Source organism: Nerophis lumbriciformis, linkage group LG02, assembly GCF_033978685.3.
Source record: "Nerophis lumbriciformis linkage group LG02, RoL_Nlum_v2.1, whole genome shotgun sequence".
Lineage (NCBI taxonomy): Eukaryota > Metazoa > Chordata > Actinopteri > Syngnathiformes > Syngnathidae > Nerophis > Nerophis lumbriciformis.
The window spans coordinates 62,764,341-62,783,909 of NC_084549.2; the positions used below are offsets into that span (position 1 = coordinate 62,764,341).

The 19,569-nt window shown below is 41.4% G+C and overlaps 1 protein-coding gene across 3 annotated transcripts; it reads right to left on the reverse strand.

Moving 5' to 3' along the window:
* Positions 1-4: 4 nt before the first annotated feature.
* Positions 5-18,444, reverse strand: LOC133610135 (elongation factor 1-alpha 1). 3 transcript variants are annotated; one of them, XM_061966230.2, is made up of 8 exons: positions 17,945-18,120; positions 11,547-11,739; positions 6,797-6,976; positions 6,424-6,720; positions 6,186-6,336; positions 2,589-2,845; positions 2,222-2,456; positions 5-850 (listed from the first exon to the last, which is right to left on the reverse strand). In XM_061966230.2, exons 2-8 carry the CDS (start codon positions 11,688-11,690, stop codon positions 726-728), a joined length of 1,389 nt encoding a protein of 462 aa, XP_061822214.1. In that variant the 5' UTR covers positions 11,691-11,739; positions 17,945-18,120; the 3' UTR covers positions 5-725. The 3 variants fall into 3 exon arrangements, with proteins under 3 accessions (XP_061822214.1, XP_061822211.1, XP_061822202.1); XM_061966227.2 differs by lacking the exon at positions 17,945-18,120 and adding an exon at positions 15,216-15,357; XM_061966218.2 differs by lacking the exon at positions 17,945-18,120 and adding an exon at positions 18,253-18,444 and having other exon boundaries at positions 6-850.
* Between the last annotated feature and the right edge of the window lie 1,125 nt (positions 18,445-19,569).

The window sequence follows — 19,569 nt, forward strand, 5'->3', positions numbered from 1 at the left end:
TATTCACTTGGTATGTACATACTGTAGACACAGTAACACAAAAGAAAACAGCTCAACTTGTTGAGTGGAACGTGTTTAATGTTGCAAATCGGCTTGTGCCATTCTACAATAAGGTGCGATAGCTTATTCATGTTTTAATATCTCCATAGCAAGTGCAAAGTTAGCAAAGTGCCAATTAAAGTGCTTTAAGAATTAGGTGGCCTATTAGGAGGCCCTTGGGAAGGACACATTTAGTTTGAAATACTTTTTTTTTTTTAAAGCTGAACCACAAGAAAACATGAAGTTATACTCATCTACTAAATACTCAGAAGAACATACAGTAGTCTTTAACCGCTAATCCCGGCTTGTACGACGCGCGCTGTAAAAACAGAAAACAGACACTAGTAAAGACAACGTTCACCATGTAAACACACTAGTACCTGTAGTGGAGGGATATAGAGAGGCGATAGATGGTAATACCTCAAGTTGTACACTATCACAGAATGGTATTGCCATGAATCAAATGAACAGTGCACACTTAAAACTATGTGATATTACATTATATATCATGGTAATCCAACTACAATAGGGTCTTACTGTTTTTCTTTTCTTCGGATGGATTTGCGATGCATTGTGATGATTAACCAGTCTTTGATTATTAAGTTGAAGCAGCCAATTGTAGGATGGAGTCGGATGACTGATATCCTGCCCTGGGAGACCCTGGGCTCGGCAGCGTAGCACAACATTCATTTGTTCCTCTGAGCCTTCTGGGCAGATTTGGTGATTTTCCCAGTGGTGGAGGCCTTCTTTTCCACACCCTTGATGACGCCCACAGCCACAGTCTGCCGCATGTCACGCACTGCAAAACGACCTGCAAAGCAAAAGCATTCAATTAGGGGTGTCCCGAAATTGATATCTAATATCAGCAAAAAGTATTGGATCATATCAGCATGCATGTAAAATCTCTGACATAAGCGCACCGATACAAGAAATCCTGCCGCGTGTTCATTTGTGCAAAGCTGGACAGCCAGTTAACATGGAAATGTCCTGCAATAAACACAAGTTTGGTCTTTCCAAGCTAAACATGGTAAGCTAAAGGCTATGAGGAGCTAGCAGCTAAGCACACAAGCTAGACATTCATAATAAGTGTCCTCACTTGAGCAGTATTGCAGTGCAAAACAGGGCATTTTAATATCCCATAATTAATAACAGTCTTATATTGTTTACAGATAATCTCCAAGGCAGAAGCGTATTAGGAAGTATCAGGTAACAAACGTGTTTGCATCATGGGGCTTAACGTCATGAATTATTGTTACCACCTGTTGCAGCAATAGAAAAAAATGCCACTCCACTTCAACTTAATGAAAGACAGCATATGTCCATTCAGACAGTTGATAATTAATAGGTTGTTTTTCATACCTACCATTGTTCTTTGTTTGAGTCACTTTACTTGAACAAACCTTTTCTAACATTCCACAAAATAATGTATGTATGATTTGTGCTTTAATCGTGTCGGATCAATATTAGTATCAGCCAATACACAAGGCTCCAGTATCAGCATTTTATCGGAAGTGAAAAAATTGTTACAGGACGATTGTTTGATTTTAAACTCAATCAATCAATCAATCAATGTTTATTTATATAGCCCTAAATCACAAGTGTCTTAAAGGGCTGCACAAGCCACAACGACATCCGCGGTACAGAGCCCACATAAGGGCAAGGAAAAACTCACAACCCCAATGGGACGTCATTATTCAGTGGAATAATGCCACCCAAACATTGACAAGTGCCAAGACGATACTAAATAAGGACCAAAGTTTTGTAGAACACTTCAGTTGGATCAATCATGGGTTCAGCAAGAACTTCTCGGCCCTTGTCTATGATTGGATCTTCGTGGCCTAAACGTCTTTGAATCAGCAAAAACTTCAAGAAATCTTAACAATCCAATGAAAGACTAACGAGCAACCAGTTCTACAAACAACTAAAAGGGAAGGTCTTTTCTGTTGCAGCATGAATATTCCCAGTAAAAAGAGCAAAGGCCTTCTTTTGAGTCATGGCTGAAGTTCTTCCACACCAAATATCTTTGAGACGAACAAGAACAAAGATGGCGAGCCTGCAGGCCCTCTCGAAGAGTCTTCTCAGAGGAGTGGAATGACTGCAACGAGGAGACTAACTCCACATTTCTGTGAGGTGGAGGGAGTCTGGTGTCAAAATACCTAAATTCCGTTTTCCTTGGACTTACCCAGTGGAGGATACTCAGAGAAGCTCTCGACACACATGGGCTTGCCGGGAGTCATGTCTACAATTGCAGCATCTCCGGACTTCAGGGATTTGGGGTTGTCTTCCAGTTTCTTGCCGGAGCGGCGGTCGATCTTCTCCTTGAGCTCGGCGAACTTGCAGGCGATGTGAGCCGTGTGACAGTCCAACACAGGAGCATAGCCGGCACTGATCTGGCCGGGGTGGTTCAGGATGATAACCTGCAAACACGACAGACCGTTGGCATGTTGGGATTTGTCTTTGACCCCGTTCTTTTCGGTCATTCCAAACTGAAAACTTTCAGGAGCCCAATGCGTGTAATACCAGAGTTGCTGAAGAAACTCTTCGGGTACCTGAGCAGTGAAGCTGGCAGCTTCCTGCGGCGGATCATTCTTGCTGTCACCAGCCACGTTTCCTCGGCGGATGTCCTTGACGGACACGTTTTTGACGTTGAAGCCCACATTGTCGCCGGGTAGGGCCTCGGACAGCGCCTCGTGGTGCATCTCCACTGACTTCACCTCGGTTGTTATGTTGACCGGGGCGAAGGTCACCACCATGCCAGGCTTAAGGATGCCTGTTTCCACGCGGCCGACAGGCACGGTTCCAATACCTGAGCATAGACAGCGCTGGGTCAAAAATAGTTCAGTCCAGATTTAGGATTTTATTACGATTTTTAAACTGTTGTACTCCTAGAAGAAGCAATGGAAAACCACCATGTTAACCAAAAATCAGGTCATTTTCAATGCTGGTGGCTATATTAGGTTAGGTGGCCACGTTATGGATCCTAAAAGAAACTCTAGAATGTTTACAAGGTTCTGATCAATACTGCATTTAACACCATAAGGCAGGGATGTCCAAAGTGCGGCGCAGGGGGACATTTGCGGCCCAGAGATATTTTTTTTAAAGGGGAACATTATCACCAGACCTATGTAAGCGTCAATATATACCTTGATGTTGCAGAAAAAAGACCATATATTTTTTTAACCGATTTCCGAACTCTAAATGGGTGAATATTGGCGAATTAAACGCCTTTCTAATATTCACTCTCGGAGCGATGACGTCACAACGTGGCGTCACATCGGGAAGCAATCCGCCATTTTCTCAAACACCGAGTCAAATCAGCTCTGTTATTTTCCGTTTTTTTCGACTGTTTTCCGTACCTTAGAGACATCATGCCTCGTCGGTGTGTTGTCGGAGGGTGTAACAACACGAACAGGGACGGATTCAAGTTGCACCAGTGGCCCAAAGGTGCGAAAGTGGCAAGAAATTGGACGTTTGTTCCGCACACTTTACCGACGAAAGCTATGCTACGACAGAGATGGCAAGAATGTGTGGATATCCTGCGACACTCAAAGCAGATGCATTTCCAACGATAAAGTCAAAGAAATCTGCCGCCAGACCCCCATTGAATCTGCCGGAGTGTGTGAGCAATTCAGGGACAAAGGACCTCGCTAGCACGGCAAGCAATGGCGGCAGTTTGTTCCCGCAGACGAGCGAGCTAAACCCCCTATCGACCCTAGCTTCCCTGGCCTGCTGACATCAACTCCAAAACTGGACAGATCAGCTTTCAGGAAAAGAGAGCGGATGAGGGTATGTCTCCAGAATATATTAATTGATGAAAATTGGGCTGTCTGCACTCTCAAAGTGCATGTTGTTGCCAAATGTATTTCATATGCTGTAAACCTAGTTCATATTTGTTAGTTTCCTTTAATGCCAAACAAACACATACCAATCGTTGGTTGGAAGGCGATCGCCGAATTCGTCCTCGCTTTCTCCCGTGTCGCTGGCTGTCGTGTCGTTTTCGTCGGTTTCGCTTGCATACGGTTCAAACCGATATGGCGCAATAGCTTCAGTTTCTTCTTCAATTTCGTTTTCGCAACCTGCCTCAACACTACAACCATCCGTTTCAATACATGCGTAATCTGTTGAATCGCTTAAGCCGCTGAAATCCGAGTCTGAATCCGAGCTAATGTCGCTATAGCTTGCTGTTCTTTCCGCCATGTTTGTTTGTGTTGGCTTCACTATGTGACGTCACAGGAAAATGGACGGGTGGTTAAAATCAGGCACTTTGAAGCTTTTTTTAGGGATATTGCGTGATGGGTAAAATTTGGAAAAAAACTTCGAAAAATATAATAAGCCACTGAGAACTGATTTTTAATGGTTTTAACCATTCTGAACTTGTGATAATGTTCCCCTTTAACAGCCCGCGCCACATTTGTTAAAGTTAAAGTTAAAGAACTCACAACCTACCGATCTCAGGGCGTTAGCATTCTAACATTATCATGCTATCTTTTTTTTTATTTAGCAGGTGTACACCTCATTCGTATATTTTGGTATTTATCAAGGCTAACTACCAACATTTTAGCATGGTAGCTTTTTTAGCTCAGTTAGCACTCTGTTAGCATTTCAGTTCGGCTTTGGCTCTTCAGCATTCACACAAAATAGTTACCGAAATTGCATTTTCTAGTTCTTTGAAAACAATCTTTAGGGCTTGAAAGTGTGATGTGGAAACATATTGCATTGTGAGTTTTGCTAGACTCTGAATGGCTTATTTACATGGCCGAATGCAAGACTCTGTGCTTAAGTTTAGTTAGTTTTTTTCTTTAACAAGTTCAAAACATGGCGCGAACATGCTTTGATTGATTGATTGAAAGTTGTATTAGTAGATTGCACAGTACAGTACAAATTCCGTACAATTGACCACTAAATGGTAACACCCGAATAAGTGTTTCAACTTGTTTAAGTCGGGGTCCATGTTGCTGCATCATTAAGTGCCACAATCGTGGTCATGATCGCTTCAGATTAAAAAAGGATTTAGTGAAATGTTTTTTCATTTCCAGCGTGAACGCAAAGCCGAAGGAAGTTCAGGGAAATTCTGTTTCACACGTAGCATTTAGTAGGATGCTAGTGTTAGCCAAGCGGGCGACAACATACAGTAATTTGGAAAAAAACATGTCTGTTTACTTTTAGTCTTGGGTAAGCACAAAATAAATAGGTATTATTATAGGGGCGGTATAGCTCGGTTGGTAGAGCGGCCGTGCCAGCAACTTCAGGGTTGCAGGTTCAATCCCCACTTCCGCCATCCTAGTCACTGCCGTTGTGTCCTTGAGCAAGACACTTTACCCACCTGCTCCCAGTGCCACCCACACTGGTTTAAAAATGTAACTTAGATATTTGAGTCACTTGAGAAAAGCGCTATATAAATATAATTCACTTCACTTCATTATTTTCGGAGAGGTAGCACAGTGATCAAGGTATTTAAAAGTAACAGTGGGCTAGTTTTTTCGGGGAATCCTGCTTATGAAACATGGTCGAGGGACCTCACGCATCTCGGACTTGTGAGGAAAACCGTAGATTACGCACAATTTGAACAGAGGACAATATGCCTTAACAGACTTTGCATTCTGAAATCCTTTGTTGGTATTAAAACTGACTCTGTTGACGAAATAAAGCAAAGTTTGGCATTGTTTTTTTAATTTTTTTATTCCAATCTCATCCATCGGTTGTACTAATAGCTCATATGAGTCAAGTCCCCCATTTTTCTTTATTTTGTCCAGCTAGCAAGCCTTTGGAATAGGGTACAGTTTTCCTCGGTACGGTCCATTGTTTTTTTTATTCTGTACGACGAATTTTAATCCACTTTGTTGCTCACTTTCATATTGTAAACAAAGCTAAATGCATTGCAAAATCACGTGGCCTTTCGAGCCCTATTGTACTGGTTTTGAAAGTGAAAACTACCAAATTGGCCCCCGCATCCTTTGATTTGACAGTGTTTGGCCCTCTGGAAAATGTTTGGGCACCCCTGCCATAAGGTATTTTTTGTAAGATCCACTAAAAGCTTAGGGTTTAGAACTTCGTAAGATCCACTAAAAGCTTAGAGTTTAAATCCGATACTTGATTGATTTTATTGATTAAGTCCCTAGGCCTTGGAATGCTTCAAGTTGACATGCCTCCGATCTTGTAGACATCCTGAAGAGGCAGACGGAGAGGTTTGTCTGTTGGACGGGTGGGTGGTTGAATGGCGTCCAAAGCTTCCAGCAGTGTGGTCCCCGATGCATTGCCATCCTTCCTGTTGATCTTCCACCCCTTAAACCATTGCATCTACAACAAAAAAGAGCAATTGACATATTCAACAGAGGGAACGCCGCACATTTGTGGAGATCCGTCGAAGTGAAGGCTGTTTGTTACATTAGGGCTGGCGTCCAGCATGTTGTCGCCGTTCCATCCAGAAATGGGCACGAATGGAACGGTGTCTGGGTTGTAGCCGATCTTCTTGATGTAAGTGCTAACTTCCTTCACAATTTCCTCGTAGCGCTTCTGGCTGTAGTTTGGCTCGGTGGAGTCCATCTTGTTGATGCCCACAATGAGCTGCTTGACACCCAGAGTGTAGGCCAGCAGGGCGTGCTCACGGGTCTGCCCATTCTTGGAAATACCGGCCTCAAATTCCCCGACGCCGGCGGCCACAATGAGCACGGCGCAGTCGGCCTAAAGACAAAGATGATGAAAAAGCTCAGACTATTTGGAGTACTTGAGAGGTGTGCTTCGTCCTCATGTTACCTACCTGAGAGGTCCCGGTGATCATGTTCTTGATGAAGTCCCTGTGGCCCGGGGCGTCGATGATGGTCACATAATACTTGGAGGTCTCAAACTTCCACAGAGAGATGTCGATGGTGATGCCACGCTCCCTCTCTGCCTTTAACTTGTCCAGCACCCAGGCGTACTTAAACGAGCCTTTCCCCATCTGAGAGTGATCACAGTCTGGGTTAGCTTGATCAAACTTTTAGCGCTTAGTAGGGGTGTGGGGAAAAAATCGATTCGAATTCGAATCGTGATTCTCTCGTTGTGCGATTCAGAATCGATTCTCATTTTTAAAAAATCTATTTATTTATTTTTTTAATTTAAAATGTTTTTTTTTTTTTGTGTTAAATTAATCAATGCAACAAAAAAATACACAGCAATACCATAACAATGCAATCCAATTCCAAAACCAAACCCGACCCAGCAACACTGCAATAAACAGAGCAATTGAGAGGAGACACAAACACGACAGAACAAACCAAAAGTAGTGAAACAAAAATGAATATTATCAACAACAGTATCAATATTAGTTACAATTTCAACATAGCAGTGATTAAAAATCCCTCATTGACAGTATCATTAGACATTTATAAAGAATAAAAAAGAACAATAGTGTCACAGTGGCTTACACTTGCATCACATCTCATAAGCTTGACATCACACTGTGTCCAATATTTTCACAAAGATAAAATAAGTCATATTTTTGGTTCATTTAATAGTTAAAACAAATTTACATTATTGCAATCAGTTGATAAAACATTGTCCTTTACAATTATAAAAGCTTTTTACAAAAATCTACTACTCTGCTTGCATGTCAGCAGACTGGGGTAGATCCTGCTGAAATCCTACGTATTGAATGAATAGAGAATCGTTTTGAATCGGGAAAAAAATATCGTTTTTTAAATCGAATCGTGCCCCAAGAATCGATATTGAATCGAATCGTGGGACACCCAAAGATTCACAGCCCTAGCGCTTAGTGTAAAAAATGTCATCAGTCTTTGGGCACAGCAGCACCAGATTATCACCGATATCAAGAGAGTCACACGTCCTATAGAGCAGTGGTCCCCAACCACCGGGCCATGGATCGATTGGGACCAGGCCGCACAAGAAATAAAAAAATAAAAATAAAAAACTTTTTTTTTATATATATTTCTGGTTCCCACATTATATATCAATATAGATCAATACAGCCTGCAGGGATACAGTCCGTAAGCACACATGATTGTATTTTTTTATGACCAAAAAAAAATAAAAAAAATAAATACCAAACCCTCGCGGTCCTTGGGACAAATTTTCAAGCGTTGACCGGTCCGCAGTTACAAAAAGGTTGGGGACCACTGCTATAGAGGGCTTCGGATTATTCTACATTCCCCACAATGCATTGACGGTGGCCATATTGGTAGGCTTCGTTTCTCATTGTTGCTGATTGTTCATCTAGTGATACTCATAATGCCGACGACGTGTGCGATTGTCAACCGCTGCAACCGAGGTGAGAGAGATAGTACTAGCTTTTAGCGTTTTTGCATTAACTCGATGTGCTTGGTAGAAGCACTTTGATAGTCGTGGTATTGATAATGGATACTGTACTTCTCATATGTTGCCTGTAGCCTCCACATAACACAGAAGTGAAGCGACATGAGAACATCATTCTCCCAGTCCTGCTGAGATGACTTTAAATTGGTTATCTGTGATTATCCAGGGTGTCAAACTTGTGTCGGATCATTTCTGTGAGTGCATGACTAAAGTTGACAATGCGACATCCCGTGGGTTTATACAGATAAAGACAAACGTCACAAACTCATCCACAAACAAAGTAGTCACAGCTTTCTAGACTCTTATAATTTCAAAAGTCCTTCAAAGTGAAAAACAGGCTGGGTTGAAAATAGTAGTTCACCAAGTCCGAGTATGAAACATCCCGGAAATTAACGATGATGTGGTCTCTAGTCCACTCAGACTTGACGATCTAGTATGGATCCTTACACCGTACTTGCCAACCTTGAGACCTCCGATTTCAGGAGGTGGGGGGTGGGGGTGGGGGGCGTGGTCGGGGTGGGGCGGGGGCGTGGTTGGGGGCGGGGCTAAGAGGGGAGGAGTATATTTACAGCTAGAATTCACCATGTCAAGTATTTCATACATATATATATATATATATATATATATATATATATATATATACAGGTAAAAGCCAGTAAATTAGAATATTTTGAAAAACTTGATTTATTTCAGTAATTGCATTCAAAAGGTGTAACTTGTACATTATATTTATTCATTGCACACAGACTGATGCATTCAAATGTTTATTTCATTTAATTTTGATGATTTGAAGTGGCAACAAATGAAAATCCAAAATTCCGTGTGTCACAAAATGAGAATATTACTTAAGGCTAATACAAAAAAGGGATTTTTAGAAATGTTGGCCAACTGAAAAGTATGAAAATGAAAAATATGAGCATGTACAATACTCAATACTTGGTTGGAGCTCCTTTTGCCTCAATTACTGCGTTAATGCGGCGTGGCATGGAGTCGATGAGTTTCTGGCACTGCTCAGGTGTTATGAGAGCCCAGGTTGCTCTGATAGTGGCCTTCAACTCTTCTGCGTTTTTGGGTCTGGCATTCTGCATCTTCCTTTTCACAATACCCCACAGATTTTCTATGGGGCTAAGGTCAGGGGAGTTGGCGGGCCAATTTAGAACAGAAATACCATGGTCCGTAAACCAGGCACGGGTAGATTTTGCGCTGTGTGCAGGCGCCAAGTCCTGTTGGAACTTGAAATCTCCATCTCCATAGAGCAGGTCAGCAGCAGGAAGCATGAAGTGCTCTAAAACTTGCTGGTAGACGGCTGCGTTGACCCTGGATCTCAGGAAACAGAGTGGACCGACACCAGCAGATGACATGGCACCCCAAACCATCACCCAACCATGCAAATTTTGCATTTCCTTTGGAAATCGAGGTCCCAGAGTCTGGAGGAAGACAGGAGAGGCACAGGATCCACGTTGCCTGAAGTCTAGTGTAAAGTTTCCACCATCAGTGATGGTTTGGGGTGCCATGTCATCTGCTGGTGTCGGTCCACTCTGTTTCCTGAGATCCAGGGTCAACGCAGCCCCATAGAAAATCTGTGGGTTATTGTGAAAAGGAAGATGCAGAATGCCAGACCCAAAAACGCAGAAGAGTTGAAGGCCACTATCAGAGCAACCTGGGCTCTCATAACACCTGAGCAGTGCCAGAAACTCATCGACTCCATGCCACGCCGCGTTAATGCAGTAATTGAGGCAAAAGGAGCTCCAACCAAGTATTGAATATTGCACATGCTCATATTTTTCATTTTCATACTTTTCAGTTGGCCAACATTTCTAAAAATCCCTTTTTTGTATTAGCCTTAAGTAATATTCTAATTTTGTGACACACGGAATTTTGGATTTTCATTTGTTGCCACTTCAAATCATCAAAATTAAATTAAATAAACATTTGAATGCATCAGTCTGTGTGCAATGAATAAATATAATGTACAAGTTACACCTTTTGAATGCAATTACTGAAATAAATCAAGTTTTTCAAAATATTCTAATTTACTGGCTTTTACCTGTGTGTGTGTGTGTGTGTGTGTGTGTATATATATATATATATATATGTATATATATATATATATATATGTATATATATATATATATATATATGTATATATATATATATATGTATATATATATATATATATATATATAAGAAATACTTGACTTTCAGTGAATTCTAGCTGTATATATATTTATTTTATTATATATATATATATATATATATATATATATATATATATATATATATAAAAGAAATACTTGAATTTCAGTGTTCATTTATTTACACATATACACACACATAACACTCATCTACTCATTGTTGAGTTAAGGGTTGAATTGTCCATCCTTGTTCTATTCTCTGTCACTATTTTTCTAACCATGCTGAACACCCTTTCGCAGGTACCCAGAAAGGTTTCGAGTACCACCAAAAAAACTGAATCTCTGAAGACAGTATAAAAATCTGTGTTAAAGGTGTACAAATACTGTTTGTATAATAAGCATGTTTTTTTTTTTTTACAAATGAGGGTTAAGAGTTCAGTACTAAAAAAAAAAAAAAAGAATGTGGCTTAAGTACAGTTTTTTAATTGAGCTGCTGTATTTTTTGGTTGGGTTGTTTATTTATTTTGAGTAACTTCTATACATTTCTAAAAGGGGAATAATGTAATAGAGTTATCTATGTTTGTCTGTTGCCATCTCCTGGTGAATGTTGGCTATAGCGTACTGGGGTTACTTTTTGGTTGGCCAACGATTTACGTGGTGTTGCGCACCTGACGTCACTCAGGTCCGCATGGAGCTGGAGAGGGCGTGGCTTCCAGCTCCGCCTGAATTTCGGGAGAAAATTTGTCCCGGGAGGTTTTCGGGAGAGGCGCTGAATTTCGGGAGTCTCCCGGAAAATCCGGGAGGGTTGGCAAGTATGTCTTACACCCAATAATAACTGTTTTCTCCTTACAAGGACAAAGAGACTTCTTATCTAATGACTCACAGTATTTCTCCATCGTATCAAAGCCGATGCAATGTTATTTTCCACTACAAAGTTCAGAAGTATTCCGTGTAGCGCCATAGAAAACTGACTCTGGGTGAAGAAAGCCCTCCGATATGGCTGCAGGAAATGCACTGTGAGATATTTTAGCAAAGAATCCGAAGACCTCTATTCCGCGTTCTCACCTCAGCAGCTTCCTTTTCGAACTTCTCTATGGTCCTTTTGTCGATGCCGCCGCACTTGTAGATGAGGTGGCCCGTGGTAGTGGACTTCCCCGAGTCCACGTGGCCGATCACGACGATGTTGATGTGGACTTTCTCCTTCCCCATGGCGACTGGCCCGGGCGGAAGTCAAGATGCGGTCGGGGGGCTTCTAGAACTGACGGAGATTCTGGCTTAGACTGTTAGTAGCACAGCAACATGTCAAAAGCCACGCAGTCAGAAGCCAACATGCTCACTTGACGAGAAATCACTACACATAAGCTACGTGAAATCATACTTCAGAGAGGAAGTCCAAAGTCAGATACTTGTTCCGTGAGCTGCGTGGTTTTCTTACTAGTCTTTTTTAAGAGTTATTCAGAAGAACTTTTAGAGCAGGGGTGTCAAACTCAAATACAGAGTGGGCCAAAATTTTAAACTGAACAAAGCCGCGGGCCAAGGTTGAACAAATAAACCTTTTAATAGGGACCCAAACAGGTTTTGCATTGAATATTGAACAAGCAAGGCTTATATAACTTTATAGTGACATGCAAAATCAAGTTTCAAATAATAATAATAATAATTAAAAAAATATCAATGGCATATCAAATACAATTGAAATAAAAATTGAATGCCTATTTTCTATTTGCAGCCTTCTGAGGTAAATATCAACATTAACTTTTTCCATAGGCTAATAAATTAGAAAATAAAATAACAATGAATAAGGACTTTAAACTGCTCAGTTTGCAACACACTGATCTAATCTGATGTGCCCAAGCCAGATACCTGCCATCTTTTCTTGGATGCTAGTTCATTAATGTCGGGGCTCAGGCTTTGAGCTGAGGCAACCTTCATTATCGAACAAAGTTGTTCATCAGTCATTATACCTCGTAGTCCACCCAGACCACAGTCTTGGGGGCGTGCCTTAAAGGCACTGCCTTTAACGTCCTCTACGAGCTGTCGTCACGTCCGCTTTTCATCCATTCTAACAGCGTGCCGGCCCTGTCACAAGATATGTGTGGCTTCTGTACGCACACACAAGTGAATGCAACGCATACTTCATCAACAGCGATACAGGTTGCACTGAGGGTGGCCGTATAAACAACTTTAACACTGTTAGAAATATACGCCACACTGTGAATCCACACCAAACAAGAATGACAAACACATTTCGGGAGAACATCCGCACCGTAACACAACAGAACAAATACCCAGAACCCTTTGCAGCACTAACTCTTCCGGGACGCTATAAAATACACCCCCCACTGATGTCATCATACGCACAGTCCGGCTCTCGGTCCTGAGCTTTCTGTAAATTAAACTAAAACAATTTAGCCTTAGCCCTTCCCCTAACTTTACGGAGAATCGGGACACCCCTTCCTAGTCGTCAACGCACACAACCAAGGACGAAGTTCGAAAACAAAAGGATTGGAACTAGCCATTAGTCGACTAGCTTTTTCACCTGGTTGTGTGCCACCTCAAAGGGGACCGATTATGCAAAACCAACGTGCCTTACCTATTGGTGCCTGTTGTGTATTTGGGATCTACGTAAGTCCTGACAATGTGAAATCAAAACCAAGGAGGCATGGCGGAGATATTTATGAAACAATCTTGCATTTCTTCATGCTTCCTCCAAACGAGCCGTTCTGCGCTTTGCACAATTTGACGTTTTTCTCAACTGTGATGTCAGCAAATTATCAATATATGAAAGAGATTACGCTACTAAAAAAGTAGTGGTACTAATGAATTAAAATAGGTACTATACTGCCTCTGAAAAACACCGCCACTTTTTTTTTTTTCCCCGGAGATTTTTCCCGCTGTTGTTACATTGTTAGTCGAAGCAGACGCACAGAGCACTTTCAAGCAGACACAATGTGGATGCAGAGGAGGTAGAGTGAACAGATTTTGGCTTAAAAAGATAGTGGTAAAGCTATGAAAACCAAAGCGCCGTTCTGAAAGTGGTGCTTTAAAAACATGGCTCGCTAGCTCGCGGCTAACGTCTGTCCGCAGTCGGCAGTGTTTTAGTTACTTCTAAATCACTAATCCTCGCCTCCATGGCGACAAACTAAGTTTCCTACAAGTATCATCCCTGCAGGACGAGGAATAGCTAAACATGCTTCCCTACAGACCTTGGCAAATTAAGGCCCTGGGGCCACATGCGGCCCATTAAGCTTTTCAATCTGACCCGCTGGACATTCCCAAATAATTTTTTTCAGATCTTTAAGATGGAAAGTGTAGCTGCCATTATGATGTGCAGTCATGTTTTCAGATGACCATAAGTCTTGAACTATACAAAGTATTTCAATGGTTGGAATCTGCACTTTTGCATGATATACTAGTTACTATGGTCATGTAAGTCACAGCAGGCACCAAGCAGTGTGGGTGGAGGAGCGTTTCCACAGAGTGTTTCCAGAGTGTCAGCCTGAAATGTGGGTGTCAGGGACAGACGCAGAAGTAGATTTTCACAACAAAGTTCTAAAGCTTAGTGATATATCAGATTGTAGGTGGGTTTATTTGTACCCTTCGCATTCATATTTTGCTTTTTTGTTGCATTTCGCTTGATTGTAAAATATGTCGACGGAGAGTGGGTGTGACGTTCATATGTTGTCAATATTCAGTGTTTTATCGTTCATAGTTAATATTGTAAATCCCACATTCTTTATTTTCATGTACATTCTGGGTGTCTCATTCAGTAAAAAAAAAACGTAATATTCCATTCCGTTTTTTAAGGCGGTCTGTCATCACGTTTTTAGCGTTCAATCAGACATTATTGTGAGGTTTTGTATTAGTGTTTCTAAAAATAGATATACTGGCCCCCAGACACATTTTTGTCTCTAAATTTGGCCCCCCTAGTCAAAGTAATTGCCCAGGCCTGCCCGGGGAAAATACAATAGTTAACCGCAAGCGAGCACTCCTGAATGTAAACAAATCTATACAAAAATCAGCTGTAATGATACTGCATACGTCATCAACCTAATTATATAATTATTACAACCTGTTTGCTTACTATTAAAAGAGAAGTTTATTATGTTTACTCTATTTAATGCCAAAAAATATTTTTCTATTGCAATAATTAATAATTAATAATTGTAAGATTATCGGTTAAAAATAAATCCAATAATGGCAATTTATTGTGGTCCCTTTTTATTTTAAAAAGCAGTTCATACATTTTGGCACTGGTAAAGGTACCAAAATATTGGTATCGGGACAACCTTATCTTCGTAGCAATTAGCTACCGGCTGCCACCTACTGATATGGAAGAGTATTACACGGTTACTCTGCCGAGCTCGAGGCAGCACCGACACTCAACAACAACACATCATTTGCAGACTATAATTACCGTATTTTTCGGAGTATAAATTGCACCGGAGTATAAATCGCACCTGCCGAAAATGCATAATAAAGAAGGAAAAAAACATATATAAGGGGCAAACTATGAAAAAAAACTGCAACTTATAGTCCGAAAAATACAGTACTGGTTTGCAAAAAATATTTTTAACCCAAATAGGTGAAATGACATAATCTCCCACGCCGCGGCACAGTGGTTGAAAAACACATATACACATAAAACTAAGTTAGGCCACAAATGTATACAATGTTTATTTATTGTTTTAATCCGTGACGTGGCGAGGAACGACTGTAGTGTCGGAAGCATACTTGCCAACCCTCCCGGATTTTCCGGGGGCCTCCCGAAATTCAGCGCCTCTCCCGAAAACCTCCCGGGACAAATATTCTCCCGAAAATCTCCCGATTTTCAGCGGAACTGGAAGCCACGCCCCCTCCAGCTCCATGCGGACCTGAGTGAGGACAGCCTTTTTTCATGACGGGAGGACAACAGGGTGACAAGAACTAAATCATCCAGACTAGAGATAAATTGTATTATTATGTTTATTTTACCTAAAAATAAATATATTTATTAATTTAAAAAAAACAAAAAACTAAATACATTTTTACTATATTTTGCTAAAAACATCAAAATTAATTGTATTTTTATTTGTATTTTTTCGTGACTCCTTATTACATCCAGCCATAGAATTATACATTAAAATAAACATATTTGAAATAATTGATTTTAAATTATCATAATAATTCATTTAAAATAACCATATTTAATTATTAAAATAATTGCTTGTTTATCAACAACTTTAGCATTTTATTCATTACATTTTGAAACTCTCAGAAGCCAAGTTATTTTATATTCCTTAATATTTATTTATGCAAGTTTGAGGTATCCATTATCTAAACACAGTTTGTTTACATATTTTCAGGGTGTAGAAATCTATCTATATATATATATATATATATATATATATATATATATATACAGGTAAAAGCCAGTAAATTAGAATATTTTGAAAAACTTGATTTATTTCAGTAATTGCATTCAAAAGGTGTAACTTGTACATTATATTTATTCATTGCACACAGACTGATGCATTCAAATGTTTATTTCATTTAATTTTGATGATTTGAAGTGGCAACAAATGAAAATCCAAAATTCCGTGTGTCACAAAATGAGAATATTACTTAAGGCTAATACAAAAAAGGGATTTTTAGAAATGTTGGCCAACTGAAAAGTATGAAAATGAAAAATATGAGCATGTACAATACTCAATACTTGGTTGGAGCTCCTTTTGCCTCAATTACTGCGTTAATGCGGCGTGGCATGGAGTCGATGAGTTTCTGGCACTGCTCAGGTGTTATGAGAGCCCAGGTTGCTCTGATAGTGGCCTTCAACTCTTCTGCGTTTTTGGGTCTGGCATTCTGCATCTTCCTTTTCACAATACCCCACAGATTTTCTATGGGGCTAAGGTCAGGGGAGTTGGCGGGCCAATTTAGAACAGAAATACCATGGTCCGTAAACCAGGCACGGGTAGATTTTGCGCTGTGTGCAGGCGCCAAGTCCTGTTGGAACTTGAAATCTCCATCTCCATAGAGCAGGTCAGCAGCAGGAAGCATGAAGTGCTCTAAAACTTGCTGGTAGACGGCTGCGTTGACCCTGGATCTCAGGGAACAGAGTGGACCGACACCAGCAGATGACATGGCACCCCAAACCATCACCCAACCATGCAAATGTTGCATTTCCTTTGGAAATCGAGGTCCCAGAGTCTGGAGGAAGACAGGAGAGGCACAGGATCCACGTTGCCTGAAGTCTAGTGTAAAGTTTCCACCATCAGTGATGGTTTGGGGTGCCATGTCATCTGCTGGTGTCGGTCCACTCTGTTTCCTGAGATCCAGGGTCAACGCAGCCGTCTACCAGCAAGTTTTAGAGCACTTCATGCTTCCTGCTGCTGACCTGCTCTATGGAGATGGAGATTTCAAGTTCCAACAGGACTTGGCGCCTGCACACAGCGCAAAATCTACCCGTGCCTGGTTTATGGACCATGGTATTTCTGTTCTAAATTGGCCCGCCAACTCCCCTGACCTTAGCCCCATAGAAAATCTGTGGGGTATTGTGAAAAGGAAGATGCAGAATGCCAGACCCAAAAACGCAGAAGAGTTGAAGGCCACTATCAGAGCAACCTGGGCTCTCATAACACCTGAACAGTGCCAGAAACTCATCGACTCCATGCCATGCCGCATTAACGCAGTAATTGAGGCAAAAGGAGCTCCAACCAAGTATTGAGTATTGTACATGCTCATATTTTTCATTTTCATACTTTTCAGTTGGCCAACATTTCTAAAAATCCCTTTTTTGTATTAGCCTTAAGTAATATTCTAATTTTGTGATACACGGAATTTTGGATTTTCATTTGTTGCCACTTCAAATTATCAAAATTAAATGAAATAAACATTTGAATGCATCAGTATGTGTGCAATGAATAAATATAATGTACAAGTTACACCGTTTGAATGCAATTACTGAAATAAATCAAGTTTTTCAAAATATTCTAATTTACTGGCTTTTACCTGTATGTATGAAATACTTGACTTGGTGAATTCTAGCTGTCAATATACTCCTCCCCTCTTAACCACGCCCCCGACCACGCCCCCACCCCCCACCTCCCGAAATCGGAGGTCTCAAGGTTGGCAAGTATGGTCGGAAGTGACTTTTGTTTTTTGTTCTGCTGCCCCGTGAGGAACAAAGTGGCACTACAAGTAAAAACTTTTGAAAATGATTTGTTGTTGTTTTGGATATATCGGCACGTTTTTGTTTTGCCGCCATCCTTCCTCCATCCCTTGTTGTCCTTTTTGGGGACACACCCTCGCAACACCTCTGCAATGTTTTGTTTATTTAAATCACCATTTTGTTTACTCTCATCAGCATCTTTCTGTCTGCGTCGCCATGAAGTCACGTTCAGTGCAACGCCAACGTCTCCCGTAGATACGATTAATCATCACGATAATCGATGTATCGCTTAGTGCTGATGAGCAGGAATCCTCACATGGATGTTGCAAACATCATCATCATCATCATCCTCATCCTTCTTCTTCAGGAGCGTCACTGCAGTGCCGCAGTGCGCTCTTCTTCATAAACAAGCCCGGGGAAGAAAAGAAAAAAAAACTGCGCCAACTCGCGTCAAAACGGCGACACGTCAAGACGTCGATAGTCGCCTCCATCCTGCGCCATCTTCCTGCATCGTCCCTTCGCCAGCAGGCGTCACATTCCCGGGGCGAGTGTCCGAGCGCACTTAGCAGCGTGCGGACTTTTAAGGACGTAAAAAAAAAAAAAAAGGAGGCAAAGCTGACTTACCTTACAGGGAGCAGCCGGTCAATGCAGGTCACGCGCACACGCGAGGACAGACGCTGGCGATCCTACCGCGGGAGCGCGCCGACTGGCGGGAGGGGAGGGTTGCGTAATTGGCGCGCGCGCGCGTGCGCGCCGGTCGGCGTCTCAACTTGGGACCGGGACGAGATCCATAGAAAGCGGAATAGTTCTCTTCCGGCGCGCACATGTGTGCCATTTCACACGACACTTGTTTCTTTAATCAGGCTTTTTTTTATTTATCGAAAGGCGCAGTTGTACCGCCGGAAGACCAGCAGGGGGCGCGCTGGACTTCAACGTCCCCTGGCAGGAAGCCACTTCATTAGATACACCTGCTCGTGCACCCCAAAACAAAATTATTTTGAATCACTTTTTGTTTGTATTATTTACTGCGCTCTGTTTGCCATACTTGCCAACCCTCCCAATTTCCCGAAAATCTCCCGGGGCAACCTTTCTCTCGATTTCCACCCGGACAACAATATTGGGGGCGGGCCTTAAAGGCACTTCCTTTAGCGTCCTCTACAACCTGTCGTCACGTCCGCTTTTCCTCCATACAAACAGCGTGACTTTGACACACATAATTGAATGCCATGCATACTTGATCAACAGCCATACAGGTCACACTGAGGGTGGCTGTATAAACAACTTTAACACTGTTACAAATAAGCGCCACACTGTGAACCCACACCAAACAAGAATGACAAACACATTTCGGGAGAACATCCGCACCGTAACACAACAGAACAAATACCCAGAACCCCTTGCAGCACTAACTCTTCCGGGACGCTACAATATACACCCCCCGCTACCACCAAACCCCCCGCCCCACCCCCCATCTCCCGAATTTGGAGGTCTCAAGGTTGGCAAGTATGCTGTTTGCTGATATTCAGACTAACATGTCAATGAATGAGTGCTTCATATGCAATGTTAGCCCCTTCCTGCTCCGTCACTGATAAGAATACAATGGCAAATGTACTCATTGTGACGCACAGCGTTTGAGCCGCTTCCACCGAATCAAATTCCTGTTGGATACGTGTTGAAAATATGAAAATTTGCTTTGATTACAAAATTAAATATTGAATATTTTGTTTCTTGCATCAACATGCATCAACTTAAATTCCAGTTTGATTAAAATATTGTCATTAATGTATGTGTACAAAATGTAAAAGGTGGTGGCTCACATCACAACTGATTATCTTTTTAATATGCTGGACTTACAGCCTAAAATACATTTATCACAGTCAAATATTCATGTACATGACATACTATCATTTTAATGTACATTTGTAATATATTTATTTTTAC